The 23,691-nt window shown below is 47.4% G+C and overlaps 1 protein-coding gene across 4 annotated transcripts in view; it reads left to right on the forward strand.

Annotated features, from left to right (window-relative positions):
- Positions 1 to 1,097: 1,097 nt before the first annotated feature.
- The window catches only part of TPCN1 (two pore segment channel 1), a 48,831-nt gene continuing 26,237 nt past the window's right edge, over positions 1,098 to 23,691 (forward strand). For 2 of the 4 annotated variants that reach the window (XR_010073138.1, XM_063350943.1), the window contains exons 1-3: positions 1,107 to 1,230; positions 1,387 to 2,346; positions 22,482 to 22,606. Coding sequence is in view for 3 of the 4 variants with exons in the window: in XM_063350943.1 (XP_063207013.1) it covers positions 2,235 to 2,346; positions 22,482 to 22,606 (237 nt within the window). In the remaining variant the exon portion in view is untranslated. Of the gene's footprint in view, positions 1,231 to 1,386; positions 2,347 to 19,144; positions 19,291 to 22,481; positions 22,607 to 23,691 lie in introns of those variants that run through there. The other 2 variants (XM_063350944.1, XM_063350945.1) reach the window with 2 other exon arrangements.

The following is a 23,691-nucleotide window of genomic DNA, read 5'->3' on the forward strand; positions in this document are numbered from 1 at the left end:
GGGAGTTCCCATTTCTGCTGTTTCACCGCGTCCTGCTTGGTCTGCAGGATGTAGGTCTTTTAAGTGTTTTGGCCAGCTCTTGCGAGCTGTTTTTGAGATCTCTCATCATATTGTTCCAGTAAATCCAGCCCTTAAGGATGACTCAAAGAAAGAAATACCACTGAGTAGGAGAGGGAACACGGGGGCATCAAGTGGGCAGAAGAAAGGCTCTTTTGCAAAGATGTTGGTAATGTGAGGCTGGACACCTCTGCTCCGGTAGCAAGGGGGATGCTCCAGCTGGACGGAGGCCTTACCTACCTATTTGTAACACTGCCAGGAGTCCTGCTGGTGGCAAAATCAATTGGAGCCAGTGGGCAGAGCCTAGTGGCTGGATTGGGCTTGGAGGGACTGTCCTGGGGACCTGGCACACTGGGTTGCCTGCGAGAGAAATGCTCAGCCTGGAACAGATTTATTCATTACGCACTGGGCCGCTCGCTTCCAGCTTGCGAATCCTCACCTCATCAGAGAGGGATGTAATCCTGGGGTCTGGGGAGCGCTGTGTTTCACCGATGAGGCCTCTGGCCCTTCATGGCGCCGGCTGGGCTGGGCTGCCCTTTTTCAGGGCCCAACTCTTCCCTGCAGCTGCTGACGCTTGACTGGAGCATGGTGGGGCCTGGGAACAGACACAGCTTCACCTCGGGGAGGCCGGGGCTGCCCCGGGCCGGGGTCTCCCCTCGGGCCAGGCCTCGGCGCTGCCGCCCTCCACCCGCGTCCCGCCGTTGCTAGGTGACCGCTCCGCTCACCTCTGACCCCGGGGGCGGGGCCTCAGCACAGCCAATGGCAGCCCGCGCTCCTCTCCCCGAGAGCCCGCCCCTTGCTTCCCGTGGGGGAGGTGTGATGTTGGTAGCCCACTGCCACCTCGGGCCAATCAGCGTCCCCGCTTTCCTGGAGAGGCAGCGCCACTACCCAATGGTGGCACGGGAGGGAGGAGGCGGGAATAATCCGGGCCGGCGGTGGGCGGGGCGAAGCGAGGAGGGAGCGCGGATTGGCGGGCGGGCGGGCGGCTCGGCCTCTCCGGGAGAGGCCGGCGCCGCCGCGGCCAATGAGAGGTGGCGAGGGCGGGACGGGACCGGGCCGCGCGCGCCGGGCGCTGAGGAGGGGTGTCGCAGCGGCGGCGGCGGCGGGCGCCGGTTCGGCGGGGCCGGGCCGTGTCCGGGAGCCCGGGGGGGCGGGTCCCTGGGGGCCACAGGGGTGAGGGACTGGCGGGGGGCGGGCGGACCGAGGGTTCCGCAGAAGCCCCAGGGAGGGAGTTGGGGGCGGCGGGGCCGGTTTGCGGCGGGAGCCCGGGGAGGGGCCGCGGCCTCCGCAAGGCGGTGACAGCCCCGTCTCGGTGTCCCTCTCTCCTAGGCCGCGGGAGGAGCCCCGTCCCGGCCGCTCTGCCTGCCGCCCGGCGGCGAAGGCTCCCGTCCCGGCCCTCGGTGCAGCCCTCGGCGAGCCCCGGCGCAGCCAGCGGGGGGGTCGGCCTGTTGCTGTGGGAGATGCGGCCTCCGCCGTGACTTCTCCTTTCCCCCCGCCACGGCCTGCGAGGAAGGAGACCGGGAGAGTAAGAGCTGCGTGGCGGCATCGGTTGCGGAGCGTCCCTGTAACGTTGTCCCGGGCCTGCGTGGTTTGTCTTTTCCTCCACGTTTTAAAGAAATCCCATGACTTTGTGACAGTGACATCAGCCAGTCAAAAAAGCCAACGGGAACTTCATGTGTGCAGACTCAAACTGGCTTCCTTTCCTCCCTCTTTCCCCTCCCCACCTGCAATCGAGGCATTTCGGCATGGCAGGGGAAAGAGCCATGTGTGACGGTGACACTTAGCATCATGCTGGCTCCGGATGCGTCACGCCTGCTGCTTGTTGTGCGGAGTGGTCAGGAGTTTGTCAAGGAGCACGCACTTTTGCTTCCATGCTGTACTGCGAGCCGTGCGCTGACGGGAATGGGCAGCCCAGACCTGACTATTTGAATTTAGCTTTTGCATAATTACTGCCATTGAGTCTAGCATCCCGCGCTGCTTTTCAAAAGCAAACAACTAGATCCTTTTTTGAACTGTGGTGTCTAGAGATGGGTACACATACCTTTATATTCTCATGTCTAGAAGACACCCCTGATGGAGGACTTTCTAGGGGGAGTTTTTGACATAAGCGTTTTACAAGTGGAACTGAGAAAAGCGTTATTTAAAGTTCTTGGAGTAGGAGCCTCTGAAGAGACAGGATGGCTGTGAGCATGGATGATGACGTTCCCCTCATCCTCACCCTGGACGATGGTGGAAGCAGTGCCTCAGCCCCTTTAGATGACCTGGATCAGGAGGAGCTGCCTAACGAAAGTAAGATTACTTTCTCGTTGTTTCCTGTCTGCTGTGGTGGCCTTGCTTGTTTTTCTCTTTGCGGTCGCTGCTCTTTCTTGCGCTTGCCAGGACTTGAAACTTTCAGAGCTGTCATCCAGTGTCCCGGTGGCTGCCTGAGAAAATCAGATCAGGAAGTTGCTTATTGTGTTGCTTGTTTACTCGCAGCACCCGTGTTACACTGAGAGGGCAGAGGACGCTGGATGGCTCCTAGCGATGCTGTTTCTAACATGCATTTTTTTGTGGTTTCCAAGTAATAACCTGTGACCTCACTGTCCTTAAGCTCAACTCTCCTTTCCTGCACACTGGCCCAAAGCGTCTCCTTTTCTTGGCACTGACCCACCGTGCCGTACCACTGGCCTGAGCTGTCAGGTGCAGCAGCTGCAATTATGTCATGTAGTATTTTCCTGGCGCCTTAAAGTATCAGTCCTTTGCAACCCTTGTTTTGCCTATTTCTAGTTTACATGCTGATTTTTGCAATAAGGAAAGCGATACATGTTGATAAATCCCTTTAACGTCTTTATTGTATTCTCATCAAGGAACCTGGAGTACTTTTAGGCAGTATGTTCATACTCCTGTTAGCACCAGGTGTTCAGTGGGGCAGAGCCAGCCTATGAGGGGGAAACAAAACCCACCATCTCTTAAAAGCATTGTTTTCTCCTTGCTATATCTTTGTTAAAGCCATCGCCCTGCACTAGGTGAGACGGGAACAGCAGGTGTGTTTGAGCATGTTCAGTGAGTTTCTGTTTTACGTTATACCTCACTGAATGTGTGCGAGCAGTTTTGTTCAGGACATCCCTTTGACTTCCAATTGACATTGCAGGTGTACGCACAGGTCTCGTGATCCTATTCAAGCCCTTCCTGCCACAAGGTTAACACTTATAACAAATAAATTGCTTCTTGGCCTGGCATCCCTTTTTCCTACATTATACCTCTATTCCATACTGCCTCTGTGACCCTGTGATTTGATTTCTCTCTTGCAATCATATGGGTTCCCTTGATTTTCTTCCTGAGCCAGTAGCTAGTTTCTGACAATCAAGATTCCTCTTCCTTCCTCCTCCTCCCCTCCCACCCCTGCAACACACATCCCTGTCAAAAATTGCCCAGTTGACTTTTCCTAAGCTCTGCTGCCTTGCTTCTCTGTCATAACTGCTCTATTGCATCTGTTTGTCTTTTACAGTTTAGCTATTTTTAAGTTAAATGGAAGAGAGAATGCTTCCTCTGTCCAGTGGTGTATTTATAGGCTTTCTTGTGACTTATTTTAATCACTCTTCTCTCATCTTTTTCTCCTACCCGTCTCCTATCCCTTTAAAGAAGAAGTTGTATGGGGTTTATCATTTGGTTAAAGCCAACACAACTGTGTTAAAGCGCAAGCATGAGAATGAACGTTATTAATAAATAAAAATATTCCACAATCTGCTTCCCTTGAAATACAGCGAAATTGTTTAGGGACCAATTTTGTGCTTCCTAAAAGATCGCTGTGTGGTTTTTGAGAATTCATTTCCTGGAATTCTTTGCATGAAGTGTCTCTTGGAATTGAAGAGCCGTTATTTTGCTATATGTTTTAATCACTGCTAAAGTTGAATTTGCTGGAAAAATATAAAGCTTATTCCATGCAAGTGATACTGAATGACACGGAGCCTTCTGAAGTCAGTGAATACTGCGAGAGTGGGATGAAAGATTAGAAGAGAAAGGCTGGCATAAACAACTTGAAAGGCACGTTTATCTCTGAGAAGCGGGAAGCTTAAATTAGGGAGTGAGCAGACTAACGCCATCGCTTGCAAAAGTAAGCTTGTTTAAAAAACAGAACATGTAGTCCAGCTTTCCTCTTTGCCTGCGAAGAAAATCTAGTGTGAAATGCAGAAAAGTTGTGTCTCGTGGAGGCTGTGAGGAATTCAAATGTTTCCCCTCCGCTCTGCCTCCACTTCTCTGCTGAGGATTGAAATGACATTAAAAGAACTGTATAAAAACCCCACGTTTTTATTCAGAGGCTTGTATTTTTCAGGGAAAAAGAGTATGTGAGAAGCCCTCTTCAGGAGAGGGGGAGAGCCTGCCAGGGTCATGAGGAGGAGGGCATGGGGACAGGGAAGGTCAGGAGGCTGTTTCCTTCTGGTTTTGTCTTCCTTATGCCTAAACTCTTGTAATAGAATATTCAGCCAGAATTGGGAGGAGTAGCTCACGTGTTACTGTGCCTGACTGTGGGCTCTTAGGGGTTCGGTGGCAGGTTAAACACAAAGCTTTTGTTTAAACGTGTCCCCAGATACCAGCTGGGACTGTTTGCAGTGAAGGACCCATCATCCTCTTCCCAGGTGACGCCGAGGGAAAGACACCGTGGGTGTAGCCGCCCTTACGCTAAATCATGCGTCAGAGGTTGATGATAATGAAGTTGCACTCTAGTTCTGTGTTGCTATGTCAATGAGCCTCTCTAAATTTTAATCCATATTCCAGCCTGTCACAACCGTCTCGCTAAGGGCTGTGTATCTGTGTGATTCCAGTGGATCAACTCTCATGTTTTTCAAGGAACTTCTTGTGTTTTTTTAAAAAAAAAAAAAACCAAAACCAAACAAAACACTTGATCCATGATGTAGCTTTGTTACAGTCAGGTCCTTGGATAAATGAATTTGTAGTTTTGGACTCTTGGTGTTGATTGTCTGGAAATGCAGACGAGTTACTGGGTTGAAATAAGTAATAACAGGGTTTTCTGAAAGCAAGCCTGTTGCAGATGTAAAGAGAAAGGACAAAAGTGCAAGGGCGTATTCCTTCCCGAACCTTGCAGAAGAGTCCTCTTCTGGGTAAGTGAATGCCGTGGAGTTAGAATAAAAGAAAGCTAAATGAGAAAACTGTGTGGAAAATTACATTCTTAAAGAAAATGTCCAGCTGCAAAAATTAATCTCCCTAATCATACAGCTCTTAAGCACTTAATGGGAGGAAATACTTGCATGGGGAGGAATATTAAAACTCTGCCTTCCTTGGCTTGTGCTGGGATATGTGTCTTACAGGGAGCTCCCGTTTACAGCCACAGTGAAAGGTCAGAATCCTGCAAAGTTGATGGGGAATTCAGGCCGCATCCAGCAAAATGTGGTCCCTGTGGTGCCGATGGTTTTCCAACTACAACATGAAGGATTGTGGTGCTGGGTAATTTTTCTTTCAAGCTCCGACAGCTGAAGGAGACAGAGAGAAGCGCTTTCATCACTTCAATCCATGCTAATTAATATGATGCTGCCCTTCCCTCGTACATCTTATCTGAGAATCTCTGAGTGCCGTACACACTCTAATTAAGCTTCCCAGCACCTATCTGAGGTGCATGACTAATATTAACTGAAATTCTGTAGAAGGTGAGCGTGGGGATGCAATCCGTGCCTGACCTTTCCCATAATCACGTACTGAAAACACTGAGAACCAGCTGGGGTTTAGTGATTTCCCATCCCTCACCCAAACTCCTGGGAAGCATTCGAATGGGGTTCTCAAAATATCTCCAAGCGTGAGGTATGTTTTCCGTATACAAAGGCAGTGTGGATAGCCTTGAAACTCTAGGACAGTGTCTCTCCTTGAGCTGATGGGAACTATAAGCAATAAATGAGTACGCATTGATTTATCCTGTATTAGATCAGATACAAGATTCTCCTTTGCCTCCTGCATGGAAATTGCTGTAGCCTCAAGTGGAGTTTCTGTGTGTTCAGAGCAGAAAGTACAGCTCAAAGTGTTGTACGGGGAACAATATGGTATTGTGTGGCTGTTTTTCCCACACAAAGGATTATGGCAAGTGGAAGAAGTCATCTTTAAACTCTGGGTTTTTACAAGAAAGCAACTGCATCTGCTATTGAGGTAAAAATGAATTATTGTGTACGTGGAGAGGTGGGGGGGAGCAACTGCAACAGCGAAGTGCGATGTTTTCTAGAAGGATTGTTGGAAAATGAGAAGTTATAACTTTGAATGTTGAGCTTTCAGCTGAGCCTTTGCAATCTCGGTTTCTGCTGCCTGAAGAGTAAATTGTCGGGAGAACTAGAGCCAGCCTGGCCTGCTGGGTGGAAGGAGAATTGTTGACGCGTGTGTCCCCGTGCCTGGGGACTGCTATGAAGGCGCAGGTGACCCAAAGCGTGTGAAGAAAACGACATTTCAGTGTTGGTGAAGTTGGAGGGGCTGCCCAAGGTGTAACTGGTGAGGAATGTGACTTTGGCCAAGGAAAGCAGTGACTGCCTCTGGGGCTGTTGGTTGTGCCTGTGGAACAGTGTGTGGTGGGGCCTCTCGCCGTGCCTTGCCTCTGCGCGTCCGCCCGGTTCCTTGATAAAACGTATGAAGAGGCTTCAGCAAAGCTGTTCTTTTTGTAATTTGCTGATGGAAACTCGTGATTCTCAACACAGAGTCTAATTACAGCGTTAATGCATGTTGTATAGAACAAAGTCAACTTTTTTCTTTTTTTTAAATCATTTACTAACCCACAGGTAGACATATGTTTTCGGGGGTGGCCCAGGATTGGGGGCAGTTAATGTTGTTCTTTTGAGACATATGAGCCACCTGGATTTTGATGTGTTCGGTGACCAATGCAACCTGAAGGGATACAGTTCTCTTCTCTGTTGGATCTGGTTCCAGAACATGTTTGTATCAGCAGTGAGAGAAAGTAAATCTGTCCGCGTATCCCACAGCTTCAGCTCATGTGGTCAATGCGTCCCTGCTCTCCAAACATCTCTTTTGCCTTCTTCCTACTGCCGCTTCCTGTCATGCCGCCCATGGATTAGAGAGATTTCCAGGTGTAAAACAAGTGTGCGTTTTCGGATGGGCTGAGGGAGAGAACAGAGAATAAATTCCTGACCTTTGGGGACATGCTGCAGCCACACAAACTCTTAGTAGCTGTGCTGCTTGAGGAACCACTTTCATTGCTGTGAAAGCATTCTGGCTTTGCTACTTTTGGAGGAAAACAGGAGTTTTAAATGTCAGCCAGCCAGTAGATTTAATAAATCCCTCAGGATCTGTAGGTTTTGATCCTTGTGTGAAAGCAAGGATTTCAGAGATGGTTCATTTGGACCTGGGCTCTAGTTATGAAATGCTGTAGCTATTTGGTGTGAAGAAGTAGGGGACGAAGGAACAAGCAAACGCTTGCAATGGACCTGGCAGATCCCGAGATCTCTGACAGCCAGGCTCTTAAGCAGCCTTTTGGATTATCTGGTGGCTTTCTTGGATGCTACGCGGGATATTTTCTCGCGTTGTGGCTTCTAGTTCTACCGATTTTCCTTTAATTAGTTCCAGTAGCAGTGCTTCCGCTGCCGCGTTTAGAGGTGAAGCATGGCCAGAGCACAGGACTGGGATCTCGTTTTCGGGAGCAACATAGTTCTCCTGTTGAAGCTGCTCCTCCTTCTACCTGGCGTAAGTTCGTTAATGTCACTGCGGTTAACACGTCTCGTCTGTAAAGCACAGATTACACCTTTTGTGGAAATGGACAGGTAGGCTTCATTATTTTGTTATGAAGAGGTGCTGTTTTGCATTGCTGTGCATGATTTGTTTTTCTTAGTACGCACCTGCTTAAAATTCATATAAGAGGAATTTTTTCTGAACCACAAGTGGTAGCTCAGTGCTGGATTGTTGTTTATGCCGCTGAAATTCTCGTTTCTCCGATGTAACAGCCTTGCACTTTGCAACTTCTGCCAGTGCTTCTCTAATCCTTTCCTGGCCTAGATGACTTGTAATGAATGTTTTAAGCAAGCAAAGCGAAGCAAAACTGCCTCCAAGATGAGCGAGGGGTGAAAATCTTGGAAAGGGAAATGAAGACCCAAAACGTAAGGAGATTATTGTTTTTTTCCTTCAGTACAATTCGTTTCCCTGGGTGATGAGCTCCATAAACTCAGAGGAAGGAGGTAAATGCTGCTTTTTAGGAGATATTGGGTAGCTTTTGATATGATGTTAGAAATAGTGGAAAATGTGTTTCTGCTCTTAAATTTCAAATGCATCATCCTCTGGAATCTCATTTATCCTGAGCATTTGGGTCTTAAGGCAGGACCGAGCGCCTCGGCTGTGCTTAAATACTTGCCATACTGAGAGGGTAGAGCTGGTACCTTTGATTCAAGAGAAACAGCACTGTGTTGTCCAGAACTCACAAAAGCATTTCTATCGAGACATTCTCAACGTGACTTTGTAAATGTGGTACCTATAGAAGAAAAACGATGAGCGGAGTAAAGTACCAGGAGGTACTGCGGGCTGCAGTTATCTTGCATGGTTTTTTTTAAGCCTGCCTTGTTTTCTTAGCCCTGCAGGAGATCGGTTTGCACAATGCACACATTGTGTGTTTCACAGTAGGATGCTTTGTCAAACAGAATCTCTGCACTGTTGACTCTTTCACGCAGTAAAAAAAAAAAAAAAAAAAAAAATCGTAGTGATTTCGTCTTGAATGCCCCATGCTGTTCAAATCTGAGCAAGTAAAAGCGTATACAAGGTAAAGAAGACTTGGGTTAGTGTTCCATTATCCTGGAGTCAAATGGTTCTTTCTCCTTTGTCATCTCCCGGAGCACTAGCGATGGGTATCATCTTTTCATGCATGCTCAATGTAAATTAGGAAGGATGCTGCAGAGCAGGGCAAGGAGTCTGGAAGCTTCTTCTCACTCCTTTTGGGAAGACAGGAGTAATGACCTTGATGCTTGGAGGGAGGGAGCCCGACCCTTTCGCGTGTCTCTTCTCTAGTACACAGCCTGCATCTCTTTTGGTGTGGGAGCGGAAGAAGGGGGCTAGGCTAAGTGTTTTCTCTCCAGGCTGATTGCTTTAGTTGGAAGATGCAGGGGTAAGGGCACGTGCCGTGGCATCGGAGGGCTCCGCTTTGCAAACAGGTGGTCCTGGAATGATAAAAGATATTAAGGAGTTTGAAAGTGTTCAAGCTGCAATTTTAAATCAACAACTTTCCAGCTCTAACCGGTCACTCCTCAGCCACCGCAGCTGACTTGGGAACATTTGGCTCAGGAAGCGGAACAACAGTTGGAAACAAATAGCGATTAGTTTTTTCATGGCTTCCCAGGGAACGCATCAGTTTGTTCGTTTTCCCCCTCATTTTTGTGATTCCTGTGGATTTTTAAGGCACTGTAGATGCAGGATGTTCAGTTTAGCCAAGCTTGCTCACTGGCAGATTAAAATGAGCAAAGGCTGAGCACGCTGAGTTCACTCATCATAACCAATATGATGCTTCTCAGAACTTCCTTTGCCCTTGGTATCTTCACCGAGGAATCCTGCCTGCTGCCGTCAGCCCCCCTGCGTTGAAATCCCATTTTACCCATTTGAATGCTGTAAGAAGTGCTGTATAAACTAAACAGGAGCATCTGTGAAGTGGTTAGAGTTGTTGTTGATTGCCTTTTCCTTATTGCCTTCAGGGGATTTAAGCTTGAATTTGCTGGAAGTAGAATTTATGAGCCAGAACGCTCCATTTCTGATCCTTAAGCTGGGAAAAGTGCGGTGAATTTGATGGGTCTTTCTCTTGCCTCCAATGTCTCTGGCTTTTGATCTGGACCTTGCAGGGCTCTCCCCGTGTCTTTGGCGTAATTGCTTTTTGCATGTTGCGAAGATGCCTGATTTTCACATGGCTGCTTTCTTTATGGAGAGCCGTAGGAGCAGCTTTAGGATTTCATCCGTCTGCTTCCAGCGCACGGTTTAGCGGGAGGCTGGTGCACCTGTACTGCCCGTCCTTCCGTCTGGGAGAGAGGGAGGCAGAAACGGTGCGTTTGTGTTGATCCACCGCAGCACTGCGTGGCTGATGACAGATCCTGAGGATGACAGGAGGAGACTGCTGTGATTTGAATCATAGCGTGGGGGTTTGAAGCTTGTATCCAGTGCTGGTTTTATAATCACAATCTGGCGGTGTCTGTTTGGAACACAAGGCTTTTCTTTTCCTGCTTACGTGGGGGAATAAAATTTCATAGAATCGTAGAATTTAGGATCTATCTCTCTGTGCAGCCATGTTAAACCCTCTGATTATGTGAGGCTGGACATCTGAGCTACTCTCTTGTGTTTCCTATATGACTGCCTAGCACACGTCTGTGTGGGTATATTGTCATCTGGGAATATCTGATCATCTGTATTTTATTCCAACTGTAACTGTTTTTCTGAGAACACTTTCACTATCCTCAGCGGGTTTGGGCAAGTTTATTGTACAAAAGTAATGTAGCCTGGTAAAGGATTTCACTAGAACGCACAAATATGTTCCTCCTCTTCGTTAACTAAATGAAGAAATGCCTGTAGAATTAAGACTAAGTGATCAATCCTGCAAGCGGGAGCACTGAAAGCTCCCCAGAGTCAAATTGTACTGGTGAGCTGGCGATGTCATTTACAGTATAATCAGGCGGGAGGAGGAAGGAAGGGATGCCATCCTCTACAGCTTGGGCTTTTCCAGCTGCTGGCTGGGGGCGTGGGGCTCCAAAAGAAGAATCTAAGGGCAGAGGTTTTCACTAGTACAATATTTCCACGGTCTGTCCCCTTTTTCCTGTGGCACTGTCACCCTGGCTGGAGGGGATCCGTGCCTGGTGAGAGGCACAAGAGCCGTGGTGTAAGCCGTCTTGGAAATGCAATGCTCCTACACCACCAACCAGTAACGTCCAGGTGGTTATTTAGTTAGTTGGTAGTGGTGAGTCACTGCAGAAATAGGAGAATGCTGCTGTTTGTTGCCCGGTTGCTTGTTTTTCATGGTGCAGAGAGGAACATCGTTTCTCCGGGGTGCTGAGCAGAGCAGCGGTACTGGAAATGCGACTGAAGAGAGGAATGCTTGCTGAGACTGGGTTGCTCTGTGGCTCTGCCTCGCTACCGGCAAGTAGTATGAAATGTTCTGCTTTTTCTGAACTGCTGGCAGGTGCAAGCAATGACTGTTTTGGTCCTGCTGTATTAAGTAAATGCTCACAAGCAACTTACCAAAGAGAATCTTGGCATCAGAGGCAATGGGGAAGTGACCAAGGCAAAGCCCCTTCCTTTCGAATACAAGGCTGGTGGCAGGACCTTGTCTCTAGTGGTTGCAAGGGGGGAAAAAACTCCAAAACATTAAAATTATTCATATACTTTGAGAGAGCACAAATGCGTACAAACCGAGAATGCTACTGGAAGCTTTAAAGCTGGTGGAGAGGCAGCAAAAAGTCACAGTACAGCCATGCCTGTGCTGGCTAACGCGAACGCAGCTGCACTGCTACATAGCAAATGAAGAAACAGAAGCCGGGCGTGAAGGAAAATCACAAAGAGAAATGCGGCCAGCAGAGTTAAAGGTGTTCTAAAGGACTTGAGAAGTAAGAAGATATGTTAAGTGATACCAGCCTATTAGGAATTCAAGGTTGAAGACTGGTCAGTAACGCTACGGAGAAGCCCAAGAAACACTGTATGTATTCTGTATTTGTTGAAAAGCCAGGTGCCCTGGTCATCATATGATCTAGTCTTTCATTCCCACAGTAAATAAAGTAGAGATTAAACAGTTGATTCTAAAGCTAGGCATTTAAAGATCAGCAGAGGACTCTTTCTTCTTCCTTAAGGCTACAGCTGTAGTAGTCTGAATATTGCTGTAATAGTGACTTTCTCTCCAGCCCCGAAAGATATTTTGCACCAGGTGGGAGGTGGCAGGCCAGCCAGCCAAACAAGGTTTCCAGGCGAAATAATGGGAAACCAGCGGTAGCTCTTCTAAAATCTCGATTTAAAGGACAGTTTTTCGTGTCAATCAGTGTGGATTTATGAGAAAGTGAATGTCATATGAACCTGAAGTCATGCATTGACTTCCTTTGTGAGGTTACAAGATAGACTGACAGTGTTTTGAGAAGATATTTGTTTTGGCACCCTCGCGGCATTTTGATTGAGGAAATGAACAATACAAATCAACACCGTGTCGCTAATGGCTCTGTGAACTGGCTGATGGACAGGTCTCAAAATCCAACTGGTTATTGGGACTGGTTAGTGAATAGGTACGTTATTAGCAGAGACTGTCACAGGGGTTAGATTTTTGTCCCTGTGCCAACTGCAACATTTCTTTCTGATCTGGAAGTGGGGGGAAAAAAAGAAAGACGCAATAGGAGATAGGAGATGCCGCATAGTAAGAGTGAGGAGGGGAGCTTAATGATTAGAAGTATTTACTAAGATGGATGCAGGCAAGCCGTGTGCGTATTGCTATGGCCAACCGCAGGGTCGCGCGGCTGCAAGGGTGGGGAGGGCTGCGTGTTCGACGTGCGTCCCCTGCTCCAGCTCATCCAAGGTCCAGGAGACTTGAAGGTAAATTCGGCGCCCCTGGGAGGAGGCTGCAGTAACCGAGGAACAGTGGAATTGTGTCTGTTGGTTGAAGCTGGGGAAATTTAGAGGAGGAATCAGGCGGTGTGGTTAATGTTTGGAATCACTTTGTAAGACTTGGAGAGGGCTCTGCAGTGCTGGAAGGCTTTTGAAGTCAAAATTGTTCATTTTCTGAAGATGTGGTTCTGCATGAGGACTGTAGGACTGGAAGTAAGGCCCAGTTGAGGGAAGGCCCTCTGGCAGCTGGTTCGCAGATGTCAGACTAATGGTTTAACTCCTTCCTTCCTCTCCAGCCGTTACATGTAACCTCTTTGGTTCCTGCCACCAGTGGTTTCCACCAAATGTGCAGAAGTCTTTTTTTTTCTTAATGGAGAGCAGTTACGCAGCACTAGAGGCTGAGGTTTTCCTCATTCCTTTACACGCATCTTCCTCTGAAGCTTCTCTTTCCTGGCTGAGACACAAAGACGAGGCAGAGGAGATGTGGCAGTGTTGTATTTCAAAAGAACCGGCGCGGCGGAGTCTTGTTCTAACACCACAAAACACAATTAACAGACCTCTTGCTACTGTACCGTTATAAATAACTTCGCTTGGACTCAGCCTGTCCTGGCAAGACATTAGAGTTTTGCCACGCTGTTGTTATTTAACTTGTCTCATTTTCTCGCTACCCTTCTCTTTTTAGGGCAGAAAGGTCAGTATGGCATATACTTTATTGCTGCCTACTCCGCTCCAGTCCTGCTCCAGCGCTGGGTAGCCATCCGGGAGGTTTTGTTGCCCAAACTAATACTGGTTTCTCACATAAGGGAAGCGCTTCCCCTCTGCTTCCTACCGCTAACTTTGCAACTTCCCCGGAGAGCTGCTGGTGGCTGGAACTGGCAGTCGGACCTGGCAGCACGCTGCTTTCGTTAAAAAGGCCAGATTGCAGCTTAATCAAACATCTTTCCAAACTGCAGCAGGAAAATCCAAAGGCTCTGCTTTGGAGAATTGAAATGAGGAACGTGCTCTTAAAATGCTGACATTGTGTTGCTACAGACTCTAAAGCAGATCTTTAACATGTTCAAACCATGAGGCACTGGTTTCCCATTTTGGAACAAAAAGAGGAAATGCCCTCATGTAACAGGATGTGTTAAAGAAATGCTATATCTGAGGGATTCTGATATTGTCTCTTTCTGTTACTTCCTCAAAATTTATGAATTATAAATGTGTGTGTATTTCATGTCTGGCCTCTGTTATGAGCTATAGCCCTAGGCAGAGCTTGTCCCTTTTTTTTTTTTTCGGTTGGGTTCAGCAAAAACTTTATTTCCAATTGTTTTTTCCATTCAAAATGAGTTGTTTAATATAGCCCCTCAATGGCTCGGCTGTTTAATTCCACTTACAGAATTATTTTATCTCTGTGTCTGTAAAGCCTTTGTTGCTGTGGTGTGATCAGACCAACAAGATTATAGAGTTTATTAGTTGTGAAGAGGATGGGTAATGCGAGGTTGTAGATGATCCTTCTGTTGTGGCTTTGACTTCTGCTTTTTGTGGTATGGAGGTTCATTTGTTAAGATCATAAATAAAGGATATGAAACTGGCAGCAATTTGGCTTAACACACCAGCGAGATTCTTTCTTATATTTTCCTAGCACAACCTTTCCTTTTATGTGAGTTTTATGCTTTGGTTTTGACTCTGCAGCTATGTGAAGAAGCAGGTACTCGGGTGTTATGCGGTCTCAGATTGCGGGAGCACCTGGTTCCGGCTCTCCTCGTGGTATTTCATGGACTTTCTCATGCAGGAGGATTTAGCCACACGTCTGTCAGAAAGCAGCTTTGTGGAAGAGGGCTTAGGCATGCGGTGGTTGCATGAGCTGCTGGAAGGCGAGGCAGCCGAGGAGCAAGAGCTGGTGGGGTGGGTAAGGTTATTCTTGCGGGATGCAGCTCCGAATTGAGGAGTGATCCTCCTCCGTTTCTCTACTGACCGCTGCAGTGGCTTTTGAGCTGTGTGGTCTGGTGTATTGGTGAGCCATGGGAGGCTTTAAGGGGTCAGGGCGAAGTGGCCTCTCTGAGGGTGACAAGGCATCCATCGGTTCGTCTTCAGCCACTGAAGCCTCTTGCTAACCTAACTGTGGATCCCAGCATCACAAAGGGGAGGGATCTGTCCCTCCGCCTCTTGCTGCTACATACCCAGGAGTGAAAATTGTCCAGCAATCAAACATTTTCTGGTCAAAACATCGCATGTAACATTGCAAAAGAAAAAAACCCAAGTCACGGAGTGACTGAAGGTTGAGATCAAAGGACAGCAGATGCCCTGAAGAGATGAGGCAGTAAACTGTGCAGGTGAGGGTCTCCAACCAGTCAGTCTTCGTTGGTAGATTATTCTCATCCTTATTTTCTTAGAAGCCTTTTACTATTTATTTTTTTTCTTCTTCTTCCTTACAAATGTCTCTTTTTGTTCCCAGCAGGGTGGTGCAGGAAGTAAATGTCCAAGTGAATCGTGATATCTCGTCCCCCATTTTTGGACGGTTAGCGAGCCGCGGAGCAAATGGTTAACTAAATAGTGGCTCTGACCCGCTCAGGGTAAAAGCTAGCTGGAGCCACGGCTTCTGCTGAGACAAAACAATCTCCTACCATGCTCTAGCTCTTCTGTCGTTGTGTTTAGCTTGTGCATCAGGGTTTTTACATGTGTGCAGTGCAGATGTTAGCAAGGATACAGTGGTCCTCTAATTAAACAATGCAGGGCTAAAGTTGTCTTCAATATAAGAAAATAGGCAGCACAATTGATAAGAGGCAATAATATATAAAAAGTGGCTTACCATGCTGAGGGACATCTGCTCCTCCTTCATGTGGATTCAGCTCCCTGTAGCGTGGTGGATGATAGCATGAAGAGAGCTCGTATTGATGCTGTAGGAACTCACTGGGTTCTCGAAAAAAGGCGAGGAGGGCAGACTTCACTCGCCTCGTACTGCTAACAGGAAGTGGCAACATCCATATTTTTTAAAAAACTTTTCTGTGTTAAATAGGAAGCTGCAGTGACTTCATTTGTTGAGCTTCACAGCAAGCGAGTGCTGTGAGAATACAGTAAGACAAAGAGCCCTGAGGCCTTTGCATATGTTTCTGCTGTGCTGTCTCTAAGGAAGAGCATGACTCAGTTACGCTGACTTGAAATATTCAGAAGTATATGATTTCTCTTGCAACAGAAGGGCTTGGCTCTGCACTCTGTTGGAGATGCCCTGTTTTTCCTAGGCAACAAACTGATAGTAAATTGTTGAGACTTCCTCACGGCTGTTAAATTCCTTCCCATAACATCCCCTGAAAACAGGATGGGGCTTAGGATCTGCAAAGATCAGTCCTGCGATGCTCCCGTTGGCACGGCGCTGAACTGGCAGTCAAGCACTAAAGGCAGTGATTTCGCTGTCTGTTTCTCTCACCTCTGAGATGTGTGGCCAAGTGCCAAACCAGCTGTGCTTTCCAGGCGGCTTCCAGCTTTTTGTCTCCCGGGTAGGTGAGTCTGGCCTTGAAGATACAAATGCACGCATGTTCATGCCTCAGCACTTGCAAAGAAAAGGAACAGTTTCTTATCAACCGCACTGGAGCGGGGAGAGAAGATAAATCCTCTGGAGGTGAAACTACATGGCATATAAGCACTTGGAAGGGAAAACGCCATTGTTGGTGCTGGTACAACTGCAACACGCTTGACTAAAATCTTGGCTTTGGGACTGAAGGTGCCTGTGCAGCTTGTGTTGGGGAAGGGTAGGCTTCTACTTCCTTTCCATGTTTTTTCATGGATTTGCGTCTTCTGTAGTGGGTGCTCCATGTGGTTTAGCCAATGAGGGCTTTCCAGGAGAGAGGAGTGCTTCTGGTTGTTTTTGATAGATAAACGCTGTCCTCCTCCTGCGACCTCGTTCATCCTCACCGCAGTCTCAGGGAGCGGAGTTGCCGGAGGAGCTGGCAACTTTAGCCAAGCTGGGGATCCTGCACTGGGACAGGTCTTGTACGTGAGGTCAAGAGGTCCAGGAACCCCAAGAGCATCTTTGATCCTGCTGGGATCTACCTTCGTCCATGGGCTCATGTTCAGTGTTGCTGGATGCCTGGTTGCTTTTCTTTTAAACTGAAAGCTTGAGCTCTGTGACTGAGTTTGGGTAATCAGGTACAAATTCAGTCAAGCTGGATGGTGTAAGAAACAGAGGTGGTGTGGCAGGGAAGAATGCAAAGCCTGAAAAGAAATGGCTCTGGTGAGAGGGTGCAGCAGTCACTGTGAACGAGGGACTGCAGGTGAGTGAATCACAGGCTGCCTTGGGCCCTTTTCCCTGCTGGCGAAGGGGCTGGAGCCTGCCAGTGAGACGCTTGTGCCGGTAAGGTCAGGCTGCACGTCTGCGTGGAGGCTGGCAGCAAACTTGTAAAGCGTTTGCTCGACTCCAGGAAATCACATTTGCCTTGGACTGCCCGCACTCCTGGAAGCATGTCCCCCTCCAGTAGAAAAAGACACCGCTCCAGTGAAAAAACAGAGCCGGCAAGCGTGTTCCTAACACAGGGTTCGTGCCTCTTTCCGAAGAAGGAATAACAACTACAAGGGTAGGGGTAAATGCAAGACAGCAGTTCTTACAAACAAGGCTGCAAGAAGGAAAGGACGGACAAAGTTATTACCAGATTAAATTTAATTAAGAAGGAATCTGCTGGTTAACTGACAATTTGGCCTTCTCTTTCCCTGTCCTCCTCCTCTTCTGTGGCCTGGTGGCTGGTGCACTGCGGAGTGTTGTATCAGCTGGCACGTCTCCGGTTGTCCGAGATGGTTACTGGAGCTGCCCGGAGCGTGCGCCCTGGGCAACTTGACCGTTCCTGACTGCGGGAGCTCATGTCTTGCTTACTTTTCTCTCTTGCTGCTCTATTGGTGCTTCCACTTGCGGAACCTTGTAAGGCAACGTGAATGAAGATGCGTCTTGTCTCCGAAGTCACATGTTCTCGGTGTTTCTTTTTTCACCTATCAAGAAAAATATTCATTGCACATGCAGCTCATTAGAGGAGTAAATTACATATCGCTGTCTTATTATTGACTACACATGTGATATGTAAACAGGAGGAATAACAGATTTAACTCTCTGAGAGTATTTTTGCTGAATTACGTCACTTGCCCTGCCTCCAACACAGTTTGCGGAGTTCTGTCATCACAGTTATCCTTGCTAAAATAGTATCATCTGGATAGGATGGCAACTACCAGCTCCATCAAGACCTTCCTCAGCCTTTTAGGAGAAAGCCCTGGTAAGGCCGGTAAAAGCACGTGGCTTTGGAGTCGGGCGAGGAGATAATTAGAGGCATCTCAGTCTGTTCCAGTGTAACACCATAAAAAGTGTACGCTATCTAGAAAGCAGAACATCTGGCAAACAGGCTAATGAGAGCCAGACTGGGGGAGCTCTGAGGCAAATGTAAGAGCTACCCTGTGGAGTTTGTTTATAACTCTTTGAATTTGTAGGAGGTTACTAGTTTGTTGGATTTTTTAAAAATTACTATTCTTTATTCATACAAATGCAGACACCAAAGATCAAACAGTGAAAGTCCAAACTGACTTCAGTTTGACATAAAATAGCCTGGCTGGGAAGGGTGATTTAACCCTGGTTCCTGTGGATGTTTTCTACCCCTTATTCTCCCCTCGGCTCTGCCCTCGAGATGCCCCGTGGCCGCGTGAGCTCCTCCAAATGAGAGGAGTTTGTTTGCTCTCTCAGCCAATGCAGAGTTTTTCCTTCCCCTAAGCAGGGAATTTGTTTTGCAAAGGGAGCGGTTTGGGCTCTGGAAAGTTTATGCTCTTTCTCTTTCTCTCTTTTTTTTATTTGGTTTTTTTTTTTTTTTGGTTTTTTTTTGTTTTTGTTTTTTATTGTAATGATGACATATGGAAACTATTTACACAGGAGCATGCTCTGCTGCACTGAATGGAAATGTTGGAGTCCCGGCAGTATCGTTCCGGATGCCTTGTGTAAGCAGCCAGCTGGTTTTGCTTTTTCTTTTTTTTTTTTTTTTTTTCCTCTTTTCTTTTTTTTCCTCCCCTCCCTCTCTCCCTTTCCAGGGAAAGTCTGGGATAAGTTACACAAGTGTGGAAGGAAGCTTTGCCATCTGTGAACAGCTCAGTTCGTTTACTTTGTCATGCTCCTCGTACTGCCAACTTCACAAATATCTGTTTTCTCTTTTTTTTGCTGGGGGGGGAGGAAGACTCCTTGCTGTGACTAGTCAGCACTTTGACTCTTTTCCCATTAGTTGTTCATGTTCGCTGGTGAGCAAATTCTGTACATGCCAAAATAAGAGAGCATGGCACATGAAGCCTTGCTTTACCGCCACGCTCGTGCTTAAAAGCTCTTTGTCCCGCAGCTAAGCCTTCCGACAGCGTGCACTTAGGAACATCCTGCCGCTAAGACAGCGATAGGGAAACGATTTAACTGAAGTGTGAGCCACCTTCCTCAGAGGGGAGGGGAGAAAACATTTAGTTCTGCAGAGAGCAGAGGAAAATGTTTTGCGCGTAGCTTTCCCTTGAGGAAGCTGCGAAGTTGAGGATCGGCTTTCGGAGGGGAGGGAGGGAGGAACTTCAGATCGGACTTGTCTCCCTCTCCCCGACTCCGAACACGAGCGTGGCCGCTTCCCGAGGCGGCGGCTGCCATGCGGTGGAGAGAGCCGCCTGCCATCTACTTCGAGGATTACGGGAATCCTGTGGAGAGATCCTCCTATCTCATTGAGCTCCATACGAATGGTAAATGCCGTCGGGGATGTTCTGCAGCACGAGCTGAGCGGAGCGGAGGTTGCATTAGTCTGTGTCATTGTTATCATGGGAGCAGCTGAGGAAATTAGCTAGCTGGAGGGCTGCCAAACAAACAGTCAGAGGGTTGCTTTTCAAATTTATTATTATTTTTATTATTATTTATTACCCAGATGATGCTGTTGCCTCAGGGATGCTAGATCAACCTTCTGGTACCTGATGGGGAAGGAGCTGATCCACAAAATGCAGCTCTGCACCGGCACGCTTCACTGGTACATTTTCTGTTGTCTGTGCCTAGAAAGATGATGACTGGTGCAGACAGGAGGAAAATATCTTGGTTTCTAGAGTTATTTTTTCGTTTCTGATTTGCATCTTTGAGTGCTGTTTTGTATTGGCAACCCTGGTCTCACTGGGACATCTCTTCTGTTTCAGCTGTGAGTCCTCTGTGTGAAATCATAGAATAGTTTGGGTTGGAAGGGACCTTTAAAGGTCATCTGGTCCAGCTCTCCCCTGCAATGAGCAGGGACATCCGCAACTCCATCAGGTTGCTCAGAGCCACCTGAGAAATACAGAGAAGAGGTCCGGGGTTTTTACTGAGGTGTAGCTTTTCCTAGTGTTGATCCTTTTCGAAGAGAGGTTGGTCTTTGCGGAAGAACTACTTCAGGGTCGAAGGTAGTTTTGGCATCTTCCAGTAGGGTACAGCGCTTTGGTGTTTCGTTTAATGTTACAAACCTTCGCTGATTTGACGACGGTTTGTTTTGATGTTCTTAAATTTAATATATACTGTAATGCTCCAATAACACGGTGATATTGTAAGCAACCTGCTTAATACGTCCCGCTTCGCCAAAAGAGCTGGTGCAGCCGAGGTGTTGATTCTGCGCTTTTTCAATATCCCCCGAACTGTGTGAGGCGAATCGCACTCGGATTTTCTCTGAGTGCTTGCTGTGTTTTGAAGGTGAGTTCTGGAAGGGCCTGAAACTCCGGCTCCTGTTAGCGCCTTCGCAGTCGTGGCTGATTTGAGCAAGGCATCCTGCAGCCTGGCCCCAGGCAACAGATAATGAAGGAGCTTGGGGGGGGGGGGCGCGTTATTTTTCGTCTGGCAGCAAACAATCTGTTAGGATGGGAATGAGAGCTGGAAAATACCTGTCTTCTGGACGGTAAAGGTCTTCAGCAGTGAGCCCAGGTTCTGATGGAGATGTGCTCCTTCTGCAACTCCGTTAAGCATTAAATGCAAAGAGGTTTTTGCTGTCAGGCTGCGGTTTGAGGCAGTCTGTCTCTTTGAAAACACAGTAAAAGCTTTGTAAATAATAACATTTAAGAACTTCTTGGTGCTTACAATGTAAAGCTGCTGATTTTTGCATGTTGGTGTCATCTTTCAGTTAAAAGGCAAACAAATCCATTCCAGTTCAATGGATAAATAAAATATCTGTCATTCAGTTTTTTTCAAGAAATGTGCTCATTCAAGGTGTAAAAGGGATGTGGGGGAGGAATCGGCCTCATCCAAACATTCGTCCAGATTTTGAGTGGTATTTTAAGGGTGTGGGGGAAGCAAGGAAGAGAAAGAGGCTTAAATGCTGCAGGATTCTCAGCAATCTGAGTACGCAATCTGAAAAGTCTTCACAAATCCCAGATAAATGTTATCTTAATTTCGTTTGAGGGTGGAAAAGGCGGCTGTGGCTCTGCACTGGTGAAGGGGTTTCTGCCTCTGTCAGGAGCACGCGGTGCCCTTTCCCTCGATGGGTGCAGTTTTAGGCACTCCCCACTCCGGACGGTGTTCTAGAAAGACTGACTCAGTAATTCAAAGAGATGCAGCAAATCTTCAGCATGCTATCACGCGAGAGGAAAAGAACCTTGTTGTAATTTTTTTTTCCCCACTCTCTGATAACTTCTCCTAAGACAGAGAGAGCAAGCCAGCACATCACAGCTGCTGTGGGGGAAAAGGGGGGAAGTCAGCACTTCTGCGCTGGCATGATCAGTTTTACACGTACCCTCTTTGGGAATGTGGGGCACTGGAGGAGGGAAGTCTCTACTGAGAGCGAGAACAACCGTGTAGTTTGGGTGATGACTGAAACTCTGGAGAACTGAGCGCGAGGACGGCTCCACCGCAGGTCTCACGTATGACCCTAAGCAGGTCTCACTTCCATGGGGTCTCCGCTCAGTATTCTTTGTCAAAGGTGCAAAATAAAAATCCCAGTCCCGGAAGAAGAAACCAAGTGACATCCCCTTTTTGAACAATAATCGTCTTCGTGCATGTTTTTCATATGTCTTAATCGCACTGAGGCTGTACAACACAAAAAATGGCAAGTGTTCCGGAGTTTGTGTATGTGCCCTGCATAGCTCTCCTATGGGAAGGGCCCTAAGTATGTGTAGCTACGCTTGGGAGTTGCTTTTTGCAATAGAATTTTTTTTTTTTTTCCATGAAATTTTTAGTTATGAAATTTGGTACAAATGTTCGTTGTTTCATAGTGCTTTACTGATGTGAAAGACACGCTCTTAGAAGTTTCAAAATCAACCTATGGGATATGAACAGAAAATTAATCTCGCTGTTTGTTTGCATCAGAGGTGTATCGGTACTTACCGGCACCAAAAAGAGTGTTGCAGAGATGCATTGGTTAATGACTCGGTAGAGCTCTGAAAAATGAGGCTTTCTACTAAAAACGCTGTCCTGCTGTTACTAGTTTCCTATACAGCTTCTCTACTCAGACTGCTTTCCCTTGCCTGTGATAGGCCTGTACTCCATTCTCCCGTGGTCTCTCCCTCTATTAAATGTGAAAAGGCAGCGTTCCTTTAGCAAGCCCACTTTTATTTTGTGGGTTGGCCATCCTTGGAGACTTCTAGCTGTTACCTGCCTGTTTGTAGTTTGACTGCTGGCGGTATGCTACGAACATGACAGCACAGATCTGCTGAGCCAGGAGACCTGCTTATTGTATTAAATAGGATGCTGTCTCTTTTGATGATCTTCTGGGAACGTTCCCGTGTTGGAGTGCTGAGTTTGAGTGAGTCTCTTAAAAGCTCCTGCATGGGAAGAGTCAATTTGTCTGTGTACAAGCTGCCAGTTTCCTGGGTACTCTGCCACCTCTTGATGCTTGTCTCCGGTCCCAGTGCCTGGCTTGTTTGCATGCCTCCTGATCAATCTCGTCTCGCTTAATTGTAAATCAATTTTTTCTCTTATTGTACTGATGCAGATGGAGGTAGCTATGACGTTATTAATGATGCATCCAGCCCTGCTGCGGGGGACTGCTGTGCGCAGCAAAGCTCTGCCCGACACAACTGGGAAATGAACTACCAAGAGGCAGCGATCTACCTCCAGGTGAGCCCCGCTGTTTGCTGTGCTGTGTGAGAAACGAACTTCTCAAGCTAGGGTAGTTCTTGATTATAAGAAACAAAGAGCTGCTGTTTTGAGGTTAAAAAATTGGTGCTTTGTGAAGGAATCCGCTTGGAGAGCGGGGAGATGCTGGAAGCACCTTCAAATGGGCTCTGGCAAGTCATTCGGGAGCACCTGAACAAGCTACCCTTCCTCCCCCACCCCTCCCAGTGCCGAGGACTGCAGCAGAGGGATTCAGCACACGTTCAGTTCTGCCACCTCGCCATGGGGATTTCTGTAACTTGTCACAGATCGTTGTTTTATGTCTTCAGTCACTCTGGGGTAAATGGTCAATGCTCTCCTGGACACATCTCGTGTTAGAATAGAATCATAGAATTGCCTGGGTTGGAAGGGACCTTTCAGATCATCTAGTCCAACCGCCAACCCAACTCTGACAAAAACTATCGCTAAACCGTATCGCTAAGCAAAAGCGTCCTAATCCTGCCTTGGCCTCAGTTTTGTTGGGTGGCCCTGGGCTGTTCGTTCAGCATCGGTCAAGCCCTGCAGGTCACGTAAGACACAAGAGCAGGTTGAGGTCTTGAGTTGTACATGAAGAAAGCGTCCTGAGATTAGGGTCAGCCCAGGAGTAAAATTTATCCTATTTAAAAAAGAAAAAGAAACAAACCAACCCTACCCATGCTCCAATTACAGGAAACACCATAATTAAATCAACAAAGTTATAATATTTTTAAGATCGCTGTACGCTCTGGTGTGATGAATTAGCTACCAAAACTGAGCTTCTTCCAGAGTCTGAAATTGTTGCTGGTTCCCTTACTGTCCTTCCTTCCTCCTTCTCTTCGTTCCCTTTTGAAGGCTCCGCTTTGCAGTTTGAAGTGCTCTGGACCCAGTTAGGTTTTCCACTTAAGGCACTGCAAGGTGATTGAAACCATTTGTTCCTCCCTCCTCCTACATCGTAGGACTGAGAAGTATTGCTTCTCTGGTGTTTTAAAATGGGGTGTGCTTGGCCCTTGGTAATATTTCAGCTTCGTCGTATGCTAGAGCAGCACTGACAATCTAATGGTAGCCCCAGC

This window comes from Chroicocephalus ridibundus, chromosome 13 (genome assembly GCF_963924245.1).
Source record: "Chroicocephalus ridibundus chromosome 13, bChrRid1.1, whole genome shotgun sequence".
In the NCBI taxonomy this organism is placed as follows: domain Eukaryota; kingdom Metazoa; phylum Chordata; class Aves; order Charadriiformes; family Laridae; genus Chroicocephalus; species Chroicocephalus ridibundus.